The 14,816-nt window shown below is 52.2% G+C and overlaps 4 protein-coding genes across 4 annotated transcripts; 3 read left to right on the top strand and 1 right to left on the bottom strand.

The window, feature by feature from the left end:
* Positions 1–4,335: 4,335 nt before the first annotated feature.
* On the top strand, positions 4,336–5,514 carry MAA_08688 (uncharacterized protein; the record flags this gene model as incomplete). Its single annotated transcript, XM_007826686.1, has 2 exons — positions 4,336–5,003; positions 5,088–5,514. The coding sequence occupies 2 exons, from the start codon at positions 4,336–4,338 to the stop codon at positions 5,512–5,514; spliced, it is 1,095 nt and encodes a 364-aa protein (XP_007824877.1).
* A 760-nt stretch (positions 5,515–6,274) lies between these two features.
* On the top strand, positions 6,275–9,325 carry MAA_08687 (ribosomal protein L19; the record flags this gene model as incomplete). Its single annotated transcript, XM_007826685.2, has 2 exons — positions 6,275–8,036; positions 8,088–9,325. The coding sequence occupies 2 exons, from the start codon at positions 6,275–6,277 to the stop codon at positions 9,323–9,325; spliced, it is 3,000 nt and encodes a 999-aa protein (XP_007824876.2).
* Positions 9,326–9,482: 157 nt separating this feature from the next.
* Positions 9,483–10,443, bottom strand: MAA_08686 (globin-like-protein; the record flags this gene model as incomplete). Its single annotated transcript, XM_007826684.2, has 3 exons — positions 9,483–9,945; positions 10,007–10,277; positions 10,341–10,443. 3 exons carry the CDS (start codon positions 10,441–10,443, stop codon positions 9,483–9,485), a joined length of 837 nt encoding a protein of 278 aa, XP_007824875.2.
* Positions 10,444–12,488: 2,045 nt separating this feature from the next.
* MAA_08685 (exonuclease III) lies at positions 12,489–14,108 on the top strand (the record flags this gene model as incomplete). Its single annotated transcript, XM_007826683.1, has 1 exon — positions 12,489–14,108. One exon carries the CDS (start codon positions 12,489–12,491, stop codon positions 14,106–14,108), a length of 1,620 nt encoding a protein of 539 aa, XP_007824874.1.
* Between the last annotated feature and the right edge of the window lie 708 nt (positions 14,109–14,816).

Raw genomic sequence — 14,816 nt, 5'->3', positions numbered from 1 at the left:
TAGAACTTTGCTTCTCCCTCTACCTACTTAGACGCTTAGAGAATTTCTTGACAGACCCAGTTCCGTATTGCTGGGGTTTAAAATGCTGTCAATTCTTCTGCACACCTTTCCAGGCATTGCGGGAATGCCCCGGGTTTTGCAGTGGGATGAGCATCAGGCTCCAGATGTCATTCATGGCGCAATAGCCCGCCGCACCGAGATATTTTTAAATGACAAGGATGCAACTGCAAATATTGGTGTATATCGCTGAACTCTGATTACAGTGTGTCTTATTCTTGTTACTTACTGCGAATAAAATAACACCAACTACATATCCCTTTACGTAGGACAAGGTATCGTCACGATAGACATTCTTGTACACCCAAAACAAGTCTAAATTTCTGACTGGCTTAAAGCAGTGAATTCTTCAATTCATCTTTTCATTTTTTTGCACGTATGGCGTCGCCGTTGTCCCTGGACTTTGATGAAGTTTGTCATCTCATGGCAGGCTCAAGCAGTTGGGTGCGTTAGGGACGCGGTATATGGCAGTCATCGTCCCGTCTCTGGTGGACAGGCTGTTAGCCCCGGCTCTCTCCTCATGAAATCGATATATCGTATTTCTTTGATACAAGCGCGCTGCATGATGGTCCCGTGCCTGCATAAGTGAGTCCCTGTCTTGTAAGCAGTGGGACGTCTCTTATGCGACCAGCATGGAGTCTTCAAGTGATACCTCGAGTATAGGCTATCTAGTCAGGTCACTCTTTAGTAGCATAAAAAAGAAGAGGAAACAAGAACAAAGGTTTAAAGAAGAAGATACTGGTCGGGGACAGGGCCAAGATACCCAGATCTCGATTTATGGAGTGCACGAGCGTCAGCGACGTTAGGATGTTAGCTGCCAGCGCCGCTCGGCGTTAATGCGTACAGACAAGCAATGACTTGATTACGAATTACTTACCAAGAGTCCACGATATTATTATGCGGCGGGGGCATACGCGAGTATTTAACTAAATAGTCTGTCGGTTTAATGGTTAAACTGTACATAGGGACTATACTATAGGCAAAGTCCGAAATGGCATAAGGCTTACTGCTTCTCGGCAATATGACACTACTTGGGCATATTTGTAAAGCCTGTTATCTAGGTAAATGCCGCAGGGCAGCTTTAATAGCTTAATAGTATACGCACCCTTGGATAACCGCTCTTATGCCGAAATAGTAAAGAAACATGCTTTTCCAATGACTTGTATTTTGTGGCTTGTCGAATTAGAGAAATGCAGTTCGAGACGGCAAGCAGTAATGCATAACACGAACTAGAGCCATGCAAATTTACTAGCGGGTAATATTATACTTTGGGGCTATATAGAGCCAAACGATGTCAAGTAAAGGTAGTAACTGCGCAATTCTCCGTGGTAGTTGATGCGAACTATCCTGCAACATGGCAATAACTACTTAAAGCTTGAGTTATATTATGTCTGGTGGAACTTGATGCCACCAAACAGTCCAGAATTGTCATTTGACCTAAGCAAGGTCAATTCATCCCTAACTGATCACACTGCATAATCTTTCGCCACGTAAGGTCCGCTTGTTATTATGCTCCATGCAATATTCTTGCGACGAGATTTTGTATTTCAAGGCTAATAAAGTCACTGCTTTTATCTCGCTGCATAGCAGGTATCCAGCGCCTTTGGCATATAAGAACAAGCTCTATCTTCTTCGACCTTTGAAGGAAAAATAACGCTTGACTGGATTTTACTTAATACGGAGTACAGCCCGGCCGTACCCAGGCCAGAGAACAGCAATGACTCGAGTCTTGTAATGCGCATAGACGCCAAGGTCTGCATGTGATTTCACAATCCTATGCTAAAATTGAAATGTCGTTCCATAGCCAGTACATTGCGAGTGCCAATCGGAAACGCTTCCACCCCTGGTGAGACATACTGTGTATTGTCACTTCATAAGACTCACTGTCAACCAGGCTTGTCTTTGAAATTTATTCTTCTCTTTTCTACCCTTCAGAAAGGTTCCTATCGTTTATTCTTGATCTTAAAAGACTTGTAAACTGCTGAAATCAGGACCATTTGAACTTGTGATGTCGACAACTTGAAGACGTGTAGCCATTGTGCCAAGTCTTCTTGTCCAACCCACCAAGACAGGCCTGATGCGACAATTGTAAAAGAGTTTCCGCCTTGAAGTATTTATGGGTTGCCTTCATGGCCCGCGCTATATTTCACAGGCGCGAGCTCGCGAGCTCCCATCAAGGTAGGGCCGTGGCACATTATTCATGAAGGAGTACGTACGCACAATGGACCTGATAGGAATAGGAGTAGGAACAGGAGCATCTCGCCAAGGAGCCGAGACATGAAGCGGACGCCCTGTTATGCTACGAGAAAAGCCGAATAGCAGGGTTGTGGTGACCATTTGTCTATATATCAGTCTTTCAGCCCGTCTTTAACCCGAACCGCGCATCGGTGGTCAAACCAAACACATTCATCGGGCCAGAGGCTAACAAAGTCGCCAATCTGTAATCGATCCAGACACTCGGCTCCATGTAGCCGGAGTGGATGCCGTTGCCGCTGTGGAACATGAGCAAGCAGCCCTTCGTTACAGAGCGCATTAGTGCATTCGTACATTCGTACATTGTATGTTGGGCGCTCCTCAATCAAGAACTACGGTCGCGCTGCTCTCATCCCCTGGGACGGCTGGGTGAGTGTAAACAGTCTAGAGAGTAATAATAGCGTGGGAACAAACAGCCCAACCCAACTCGGCGGTTCCAACAGTCATGTCCAGTCTTGCCAAGAAGGGTAATTGCGCCGACCCGTTGCAGCGACCCCCGCGGACCAGAGTTTCAACAGTCTGGTCTATAGATGCTGCGGGATGACATAGAAAATTCTTACCCGGAACCCCGGATACTACTTCGCTTTGCAGGCCCACCCGACCGCATCTCAAGTTGGCCGATGGCGCTAATGGTTTGACATGATGGTGATGCGACCAACCGCGTCCCAGGGGCGAACATGGCAGCTTCATCGAAAAACCATGCCCTGGCTGTACCGTTCCGCCGCCAACTCGATAGTAATGTGGCCGCATCTGAACCCGTGCCTCGCAGCCGGCCCTCTAATGCCTTATTGCCGGTGCAAAATCCTGCCCGGTCCCAGCACAGTCTCCATCCCCGGATGCAGGGTGCTCGGCGTCACATGCAGTTGCAAGGAAGTGCGGATCGGCGAGCATCGGCATCAGAATCCAGGAGCGTAGAGGCCGATCCAACTTCTCCAGCTAACCCACGGCTTGGCGACGGGAAGCTTGAGACTTGGCCACGATGCTGGGCCGGACAAGGCATCCACACCACTCGGGAAAGGACAACGTCTGGTCGTTAAATCGGACGTGGACGTCAGTTGCGCCCTATCGTGCAATGTACATAGCGGTCATGGTTCTCACAGGTTTCACCCGCTCCGTCGACTGCATGTATGCTGTGTGTAAAGGCCGCCCCTGCATCCAGAAAATGGTCCACACCACACGGAAGAGGTTCCCGTTCGGGACTTTGGCATGTCTCCAGGTCCTCTAGCCTGCAGAAAGTTCCAACCGCGAGATGCACATGTTGACGCATTCTGCAGCTGAATGATTCCCTGGGCCCGATTCGCCCGGAATCCCTGCCTGTTTGCTTTTTCCCCATGTACGAATAGTACCTGTGCCGTGAATCTGGAACGACGGCGGGTTCGGGGTTGCGCAAGTCTGGAAACTACTCGTCTGCCTCGGGACCAATCTACATTTTTTAACCCTCCTGTAAAATATTTCGTGTTTCCATTGTTTGTGGATGGACGGATGGGTGACGATGTGGCCATTGTAGCGGCCGCCCTCGTTCTTGTTGTTTTCACGATCCAAATTCGTCTTCTCCGCGCCTTGCACCTTTGACATCGTCGCAATTTGGCTTCGAAATAGACAAAGGTCAAGCTTTGCAAGGGAAAGAATGGTGGCGATATCTCGAGTATTGGCCGGGCTGGCCTTTGTCCAGCTCTCCCGCTCCGCTGATACAAACCCGTCGCTGGCTGCGATTGGCGACATGCCGGAATGCGCAGTAAGTGCAGGTTGCCCGAAACCGTTTGTATCGTGTCTACGTCGACTGTATCATAACACTTGGGCGGCTTGATCTAGATGGACTGTCTGTTCGCGATTGTATCCCACTCGCCTTGCAAGCTGGCGGACCAGACATGTATTTGCGAGAGCAGGACGATCAACGAGGAGATGACGAGCTGCGTCAAAAAGAATTGCACAATCAAACAGGGTTTGGGTATGTCGCGAATTGCGAGGGTCAAAATAAAAAAAAAAAAGATGAAAAAGACTAACCGCCGAGACCTGGTAGCCACGATGAACATGACACAGACATTGTGTAATCGACCGATGAGAGACAAGGCCGCAACGTACCAGATTGTCAGCAATACGCTCGTCATCATAGCCGCCTTATTTATCGTGCAACGGTTCGCATACAAATTCTACGCGCGCCTTGAGCTGGGCCTCGACGACTGGTGTACTCTGCTCACTCTGGTGGCGGGCATTCCGAGTACCGTGATTAACGCTCATTTCCTTACCGACAATGGCATCGGCCGGGATATCTGGACCCTAACGCCGGAGCAAATCACCAAGTTTAGCCTGTACTTTTACATAGACGAAATCATTTACCTGGCCGAAGTGTCGCTTGCCAAGCTCGCACTGCTCTTCTTCTACATGCGCATCTTCCCGAGCAGAAATGTCCAACGCTTACTCTGGGGCACCATTGCTTTCGACATTGCCTTTGGCCTGGCTTTTGTCCTGGTTGCCATTTTCCAGTGCAAGCCCGTCAACTACTTCTGGGTCATGTGGGACGGCGAACACAAGGGCCAGTGCCTGAATATCAACGCAATAACGTGGTCGAATGCCATCATCAGCATATCGATGGATGTTTGGATGCTGGCTATTCCGCTGTGGCAGCTGAGGACTCTCAGGCTAGGATGGAAAAAGAAGGCCGGAGTGGCCGCCATGTTTTCCGTGGGCGCATTGTACGTTTTCCCATAATCTCGAATGCGGTACAGCGTGACGTCTTTTTTTTTTTTTTTTTTAGCTGACTTGCATGTCAATGGTAGTGTAACGATTGTCAGCATTCTGCGCCTGAGATCACTCATCGCCTTCTCCTATAGCACCGAAAATCCAACCTGGGACTTCTTTGATGTTGGTATTTGGTCCGACATTGAGATCAATGTCAGTATGATATGCGTCTGCTTGCCGTCATTCCGACTGCTGCTGGTTCGATTGTTTCCTCGGCTCCGAGAGACGACCCAGCAATACTATGTCGACAGAAGAACAGGCGACAAGATGCACAACACGGGGTCTCGAGGAGGGGGCGGCGACTCCCAAAATGGAAGAGATGGCAACGCAGCCGGCGAGGGTGGCAATGGGATATGGTACCAGAAGTCTTTCACAGTCAAATATGTTGAAGCAGACGAGTTGCAACTTGTCTCAGTTCGCGACCGAGACAGAGCAAGTGCCAAGTCGGCGTCGTCTTTGAGCTAATGCGTTTCCTTTTTGAGTAGACACTATAGATTCCGAATATAGACATGTTAGTTTTGTCCCGATTTTCGAACCCATGGTCATGGCAGGAGACTGCTAGGGCACAGGCCAATGTTGACGTTTGATGAAAGCTGGGGAACGTCAACTCAGTGCTGGCTTTTCGTCGTGGAGCTGTCACTGAGCTGTCGCGGCTAATCGGCTGCCTGGGCAATCAAGCACGCCCGCACATTTGTCGTAACAGACATATCGGTATTGACACGAGTGGTGTCTCCAGCTCAAGCTGTCCGCATTAGATGTTGGGTCGAACATTGAAGGTTTGAAGAACGAATGTTGGTGGTCGACGCCTGGCACGTGTGGGCCAAGGACAGGGACAAGCACTGGGCCAGAGTCCAGACCAGACCAGACCAGACCCGGCAACTGGTGCCAGCTGATCGTCCCATCAGTGGCACGCGTGACCGGGGTTTGGTGAACTGCGGCTCCAGCCTTCTCCAAGTCTTGGCATCACTCCAACGCTCGATGGCGCATCTGCCTTGCGCAATCAGTCAAGTGCATTACCAACCGTTGGCCACAGCTCCGACGTCTCGTTTGCTGCATTTGGGTTCAAGTCGGCTGCTTGAGCTACGAGGGCTATCCGTTCTGCACCTCCAGACATCGTCCTTTCGTGCAGTCTGCATGTGGCGAATCTGGGCGATAGCTGCCTTCACCATCCACGCAACTCGACCGACAACACAGAGCAGCCTTCCAAAATACCGCAACAGGCCGTATGGCCTCTTCGCTGATACAGACTGACGGTGGCGCTTCGCATTACGACTCCACGACCCCTACAATACCATCCAACAACTCAAACGAAAATGGCACAACCCCGTCTTTGCATTCGATGGAGGCGCCGAATCTGCCGGTCAATACAGCCTCGTCACCACGCTCCCCCCAACGACAAGATATCCTGAAGCGCTACAACCAAGTGAAAAATACCGTTTCTTCCCACGTATTGCGATTTATGGAATGGCTCGACTCGACGCAGGGCCGCGGAGTGCTAAAATGCACCTTTGCCTACACACTGGCCAGTTTGGCTACCTTTGTTGGGCCGCTGTCTGACTTCTTGGGCAGACCAGATGGTAAACATGTCGTGGCCACCATCACGGTGTACTTCCATGCTGCGAGATCTGCCGGTTCTATGATAGAGGCTATCCTGATCGCCATTCTTGCCGTCGCCTACGCCGAAATTGTCTCGATTCTTTCCATGGTCGTCTCAGTCATGGTGGGAGCCCAAATGGGCCTGGTGACTCTTGCCCATGCCTTGGTGGTTATTGTCTTCATAGGAGGAGGCTTTGGCTTCATGGGATGGGTCAAGCAACGGATGAATAATCCTCTTGTCAATGTCGGCAGTACCCTAGCTTCCATCGCAATTATTTCCGTCGTCACCAAGGAGAATGCCGTCGTGTACAACATCTTTTCCAACCAAAAGATAGCCCAGGTTCTCAAAATGCTTGTAATGGGCATCACAAGCGCCGCCGCAGTCAACCTACTCATCTGGCCTGTGTCGGCGAGAACGCAACTGCGGGATTCGATGGTGAAGGCGTCGGTAGCGCTTGGCGACGTGCTGACTGCAGTCAACTCGAGCTTCCTCCGAGGTGATACCTGGCACGACCACCCGAACGAAATCTCCAAAGCATCGTCCGCTTACAAACAGACGCACGCAGCAGTTCTCAAGAGTCTGAGAGAATCAAAATTCGAGCAATACTTTCTCGGCCGCGAGAAAGTCTATGCCGTGGAACGATCAATCGTGCAAGCAATGGAGACACTGGCGCAATCCATCGGGGGTCTGAGAAGTGCCGCAAAAACACAACAGACGCTCCTCAACAGCAACGTCGCTGATCCCTCGCATATTGCATCAGATCTCTTTGAGACATTTACCAACATGATTCGACCGTCAATGCAAGACCTGACGGAGACGCTCTCTCTCGTTCTTCAGGAGCCCGTGTTCGGCGGCCCACCCGAGTATGAAATACACATCAACGAAGGCTTTCGCTCGACTTTGACAGTCTCGTTGGCCACGTTCACAAGCTCGAGAGTTGATGCTTTACAACACGTCTACGATTTACTAACACGTCATGCCGATTCCAACCGCAGCCCCACTAACGTCGCTTTGGAGGAAATGGCAGCAGCATGTGGGCATTTTAGCTTCAGTCTCCAATCCTTTGGTGAGGAGATGCAAAAGTACTTGGACATGCTGGAAGATTTGAGATATGTCACCGACCATTCTAAGCGAAGTTGGAGGTGGCTGGTGTGGTGGCGGGCCGACGCGCCTCGTAGCTACAGCATGTCTGCTCCTCCCTTCGAGTCGTCCGACTCCGAGAACCTCATCAAGCCCATAAAGAAATCGTCGGTGCCCAAGGGAATACCCGATTCAATGTTGCAGCGGAGGGACACGTACAGTTGGCAAGCATCTCCCGATGAGAATAAGTGGCTTGCTAGGATGTCACAAATGGTGCTAAGAACATTGAGGAAGGTGGCCCGGGACGACAGTAAGTTTTGCGCAAAAGCGGGTGTTTACCTATACACTAACGGAACATTAGTTTTGTTTGGCATCAAGGTGGGAATTGGAGCATCGTTGTGGGCAATGTTTGCCTTCTTGGATGCCACGCGGCCCATGTACAATCACTACCGTGGGGAATGGGGCCTGCTGTCATTCATGATTGTCTGTTCCATGACAGTTGGAGCTTCCAACACCACGGGCTGGTCCAGATTTGTTGGTACATTTCTTGGTGCGGCCTTTTCCATCATCAATTGGAATCTGAGCCAGGGGAATGCTGTCGTTCTCGCCATCCTGGGGTGGGCCGTGAGCTTTTTCAATTTCTATCTCATTGTCGCACGTGGCCAAGCGCCGTTGGGAAGAATGACCATCTTGGCTTACAATGTCTCGACCCTGTACGCATACAGCCTGAGCCAGAAAGTGGACGACGCGGATGACGACGAGGGCGGAGTACATCCGCTCATTATGGAAATTGTGAAGCACCGAGCGATTTCTGTTACAACCGGCATTCTCTGGGGCTTAATCGTGTGCCGTGTCATCTGGCCCATATCTGCTCGGAGAAAGTTTAAGGAGGGCATATCTGTTCTGCTCCTTCAAATGGGATTGATTTGGAGACGGGGGCCCCTGGCCATCCTATTACGTAGCGACTGCTCCCAGAGCTATCTTAAATCTGGCGAGCAGGCTGCCCTGCAGCGATATGCAGACCGCCTTGAAAGCCTTCGCCAGTCAGCCGCCTCCGAATTTGAACTACGGGGTCCATTTCCTTTCCAGGCGAATGGACGAATCATGCAGAGCGCCAGCAAGATTCTGGATAGCTTTTTTGCCATGAGTCTGGTGACGCAGTCGAGAGGGAGGTTGACGCGGGGCGAAAGGGCTTTGCTCGAAGTCACGGCTGAAGAGCGGGTTGTTCTTTGCGACCGCATCTGCCACATCTTTCAGGTTCTGGCCAGCTCGATGATGCTGGAGTATCCGTTGACCGATGCGTTGCCGAATATACTTACGACTCGCGACCGCCTGCTGAGCAAAATCTCGCGATTTAGAGAGGAGAACATGGCAGCTTTGCGGGCGGACATCGACCGGGCCCGAGCGGGTAGTAGTAACGGTACCGTCGACTCTTATGCGGAGGATGAGCCTGGTGCTATTGTTTCCGAGAGCGATTATGCTTTGCTGTATGCATACGTGCTTGTTACGGGGCAGGTGGCAGACGAGCTGAGAATTGTGGCCGCGGAGATGGAGAGTTTATTCGGGATTTTAAGTGGCGACATGACGCTATTGGCATAAGTCCACATGACGATCGCTATATTACTGAATGACCAAAAGGTATATGCATACGAATCCAAAAAAAAAATGCCGCAAAGTGGCAAAGGATACCACCGCGCTCACGTGAAGGAGTGCTTGCTTTGCCCACCCCCCTCGATTCCGTGACACAAACACACCATCATCTACCCTCAACCTCAACCTTGGGAGATTCCGGTATGGGCACGCTGGTTTCCTCGCCGTCTACTTCGATGCTGGTCCTCAAGGGCGATGGAATAGGCAGACTGGTCGCAAACGGGCACTGGCTCTTGCTGGGCGCTGGCAGTCCCGCGCCGGCATCCGCCATGAGCTTGTCGTCGAGAATCTTCTTGCCGTGCAAATAGCCTTCCTTCTCAATGACCACGTCCGTCTCCAGCAGGCCGAATTCGTCGGCCTCCCTGACGTGCCACTTGGCCATGAAGTCGTTTTGGATCCAGATGACCTTGTTCAGGGCCTTGACGAGCGCAATCTTGCGGTACATGTGCAGCCGGGGGTGCGACAGGATGGCCTCGGTCATGATGTCCTGGATGAAGCCTAGACATGTGCCGAGGTGGACGTATTCAATGTGCAGCGGGTGCTTCCTGCCCAGCCCGACGTGCATCATGCTGCGCGTGTGCGTGTGGTCAGCCAGCAAGCTCTTGTTGCGCTTTTCAAGACACTACGTACCCGACCTTGTCCAAGTACTCCCAGAATTCCATCTTGCTCGGATCCGAGCACAGCTTGTTGAGGTATGCGCGCAGAAACATCTTTCGGTGTACGATCTGGGGACTGTCCTCGTGGAGGGCCTCGCCAACCTCGCCGCCCTGCGTGGTGTTCTTGGTCGTGAAGGCTCTCGCGGTGATGTCGTACTGCAGAAGCTTGCGGTAGACGATGTTGACGACGGCAGGGACCAGGGCTTTGATGTATTTTGCGCCCGAGATGAGCGCTTCAATGTCATCTGCGTGCGTGGTCAGTGTGACACCATTCCCTTTGTCTCTGCAGGCGACGCGGTGCAACGTACTACTTGAGAAGTCTAGGAAGGAATGCAGATATTGGATACGGGCTTCTAGATTGGTGTAGAGGTCCTCTCTGTCAATGTGCTTCATGGGCACCGGCGACGCCATGTTGGGAGACTGGTGACGGCGGGGGTCAATGTTTTGCTGTCAATGTCGTAGAGGGATTGGGTGATACGCTGTCGCTGTGTATGCTGAGGTTGAAGACGTCTGGTCAAACTTCAAGTCAATGCGGAGGGTGTCTTGTTGACTTGGACTCGGCCGCGACCGAGCTCCGCGGTATATAACACCAGTCACTTGACGCGCTCATGGCATGACCTACACGATGACGCATTTTGCCACTTTTTTCGCACCCGGCTGCCCCATGCTCTGTTTGGGCAAGGTCTGGCCCTGAGGCTCTAAAAAAAACAGCAGATGGTGGTGTGATTGTGGGGGATTAGCATCCTGGTCCGACATGCTTGGTGCCGATTCATTTTCTGGCGGAACGAAACGCGGCTAGCACGAGCCGCAACCACGAGGTTAACAATGGTTGCGACATTGTTGATTCTCCTCAATTCCGGATTTATCTGCTTTTTGGTCTTTGGCTCACAAGGCTTCTTGCTGTCCTGGCTGTGGGAGAAGACGTCGCGTGTTGGCGTGTAACGTGGGTGGAGGAGCAACAGACAGACAGGGCTGACGTTTTATGCTGGGCCATCCCTGCCGCTGGGCCTCGCGGACGATGCCGGGGATGGATTGACACGCACATCATACGACGTCGGGAGCCAACCCTGGCCCAGTGGTTTGTCAGATGCTCCCTACCCCGGTTGCGTCCGGCAGACCGAGCCTGCGGGACGTGAATATCCCGTGGCTCAAGGAGGCGAGACGTGAGTACTCTCATTCCCGTCGCGTGTAATCCCGGTGTTTGTGTATGGGTTGGGTTTATTGCATTCATCTCTTATCCAGTTTAGCTTTGTTTCGGCCGGTGGTGAAAAGAGGCCGTCTTGACTCGGTTGAGTATTTGCGTACTCGGCCGGGACGCCAGTCCAGTGGCGTCTCTGGTGCTCTGCGAAACAACCTTGGAAGGGCAATGAAGAACCATGACATCATTCCTGCGGGTGTTGTGCACAGAGTAGAAAAACCACCGTGGCCCATCGTTAACTGCGTGACTGGACGTGCGGACTCCTTGCAGCCCGGATCCGACGCATCCAAGTGCCATTCTATACCTCCAACAGTCCCCTTCACTGCCGCAAGATACAATTGATGCAATCATCTTCCCCTGCGCGATTCTCTGCATATGCCCTTTTGGCGATATTGGTCTGCAGGCTCTAGCTTGGCCGCGTGATGCACAGTACGTGCCAAGATGGCCTATGAGTCAGCATTGCGAGAAAAAAAAAAGGTTAAAAACAAGGTCCGTATTTGGTCAAACTTTAAAACATCTTGTAGTCTTAAGGTTTTCTGCTAGGGATAACCGGGCATTGTGGGACAAAGAGGTAATTATGGACACGACGCGGCGTGTCATGGTCAAAAATTGTGTTGCCTAAACACGCAACTAAAAGATTCAGCATTGCTAGCATAGCGGCATGAACCACGGAGGAGTGTATTGACTGACATTGTGGCCTGTAGATCTTCAGTTCGCTTGTTCGTGCTACCATGGATGGAATGCACGCGCTTGCATTAGATGCCCGCTGAGGCAGGCCTCACTCAAGGACGGACATGTGTGAGGACTCCTCAAGTGCTCTCAACTCGGAGCCCGTCGAAGACTCGAGAGACAGTCGACGTCTTGCGGTGTAGTCCTCGTGTCTTGCGCGCCGCCACAAGCGCGCCAGTAAAGCCACACACGCTATTCGAAACCATTGTCATGGAGAATTTGGCCATCAGGAACAGTCACAGTAGGGCCTTGGAGAGTACATGTTTACATGGACACAGGCCCGAAACTGCAAACTACAGCATGGTAAAGTTCAAGCGTCTTGTACTACAAGAATGGCCCAAGCTATGTCTGGTATAATCAAGCGCGTAGGTCTCACGCGACGTCTGAATCGACATGCCGATTCATATCTATGTTTTTGACTCCAAGCAGACACAAGTACCTTTTTACGGGCAAACTTTGCTATAATTCGTGCAAGAATTTCGCCCGGGCGTATAAATGGGCACGTACCACTGCGAGGGTGGTTTTCATCATGGCCTCGTGGCCGGGAGGAATTCTTTGCAAGACACACTCAAGTGCCGGCTTTACCATGCGCCTCTCATCTCTCATCTCGACCACTATTGCGGCATACGCCGTCTTTGCCACGGCCAAAGATGCAAACACAACAAGCTCCAGCTCGAATGTTCCCCCTCCCCTCCCTACTCGCCCTCCCGAAACGACAAAACCCGGACGCTTGGCCGTCATTGACGGTCCTGGTGTCACGTTCGAGTTCTCGACTGGTCAACCTCATCCGAAGAACTGGATCGGCATCTGGCACGATTACTACGGCGGCCCCGTCAACGGCAGTTGGGTTCAGGATCATTTGGCGTGGGCTTGGGCCGACGGAACGCATGGAACCGTCGAGGTTGACATTGCTGACCTCCCAGCTGGCCGATATCTTGCCTATTTTCTAGCCCAGAAAGGCTACAAGGAGCTGGCCAACCCAATCGACGTGTACATTTCCCGCAATCGATCCATGCGATTCATACCCGAAACCTTCACCACCCACAACGCGCGCGTGGGGGACGCCTTCAGTGCCGACATCAGCGGGCTTCTCACCAACGTCAAGAACGGCAACCTGTCGTACGCGGTGATTCCCCCCAGCAACGCAGACTGGGTGTACGTCACGTCCGGGGGCGTCATAAAGGGCAAGCCCAAGCGCTCCGGGCTCAGCCGGTTCTCGATCCGAGCCACCAGCGCCGACAACGACACCGCCGTGCTGCCGATAGCCGTGCCGGTGGCCGCCCAGAAAAGGCCTCTGGTCCGGAGCATCCGGGTCCTGACGCTCAACCTCTGGCTGGGCGGCCGCAACGTCGTCGACTACCACACCAAGCAGGTCTCGTTCCTGGCCTCGCAGGACGTCGACGTGGTCGCCCTGCAAGAGAGCTACTTCCAAGACGGGCGCCGGCTGGCCAAGGCCCTGGGCTGGAACGTCTGGCAGGCCAAGGACGTGTCCATCCTCTCGCGGTACCCCATCGGCCGCGTGTACCGCGAGATCGAGGCCGGGGGCACCGTCCGCATCGACCTCGACGGCGACGCCAAGCAGCTCCTCGTCTGGAACGTGCACCTCAACAACGCCCCCTACGGCCCGTACGACCTGTGCTTCACCAACTACAGCACAAACTACATCCAGCGGCGCGAGGAGTGGGCGCGCCGCGTCCAGCAAGTCTACGAGATTGTCCACCGGCTCAAGGAGTACAAGGAGCGCAAGCCCGAGTTCGAGCTGCTCCCGCAGATCCTGGCCGGCGACTTTGCCTCGCCCTCGCACCTCGACTACACCATGAAGACGCGCGACCTGCACTGCAAGGGGAGGGATCCGTTTCCCTGGCCCGTCTCGCGGCGTGTCGTGCTCGACGCCAAGTGGAAGGACTCGTTTCGCGACGTGTTCCGCGACCCGTGGAAGGTTCCGGGCAACACGTGGTCGCCTGTGCGCAGGCTCAACGGCGACAGGCCCGAGCCCATGGATCGCATCGACTTTATTTACCACAAGATGTTGAAGACGACGCACTCTGATGTCGTCGTTGTGGGCGACCCCAAGCCGGAGCCGTACCATGCAGATAACGAGTGGACGTCGGACCATGCGGCGGTTGTGAGTGAGTTCCAGTTGCCGTAGTGAATGGGGCTGGTTGAGGGTTCGAGGGGAGGATACAAAGTCGTGGCGAATAATGGAATTTTTTTTGTTTGGTATTTGTGTAATATCAATTGATTGCTTTTAATAAAAAAACATTCCCATAAGCACAAGCATGTCAAAGTAGTTTCAATATAACTGTATTGTCTACACTGTGCAATGACCAAAATAGTCGCACTGTCTATCACGCGCTTCTGACAGGACACCTTTACCTTTTCATTTTTTTCTTAAACGCTGCTCGTATCATTGTTTTTTATTAGTAAAGCGCAGTAGACTACTTCTTTCAATGTTAGCTAGTTCAAGTTGCCGTGTACTTTGCGGCCTGATACGTCTACTACACATGCAAACAGAAGAAGATTCATTTCTTTCCATGTTATTATCCCGTATAAATCTTCGTCTGCAATTTCCACGGTTCCAAGCACACCGCCCACCAGTTACCATGCGGCTTAACTACCCCCAGCGCGATAATCCTGGCTGCCGTATTTCAAAAAAAACTTGCGATGTACTGAGTTTTATATGCTTGGAGTAGCGGATCTTCTGGCGTTTTCCGCGTTGCGGTGCTAGGGGTGCGGCGTGAGTATGCTAAATTGATACAACTCGCAAGCTCCAGAAAAGTAAAGCAGTAGCACGAGGAATAAAGAGCAGATATCACAGGGAATTTCTGTTCCGACTATATTTGGGCTTAACGTAGTC

This window comes from Metarhizium robertsii (genome assembly GCF_000187425.2).
Source record: "Metarhizium robertsii ARSEF 23 chromosome Unknown MAA_Scf_4, whole genome shotgun sequence".
NCBI lineage: Eukaryota > Fungi > Ascomycota > Sordariomycetes > Hypocreales > Clavicipitaceae > Metarhizium > Metarhizium robertsii.
This window is presented reverse-complemented; position numbering and strand designations above follow the sequence as displayed.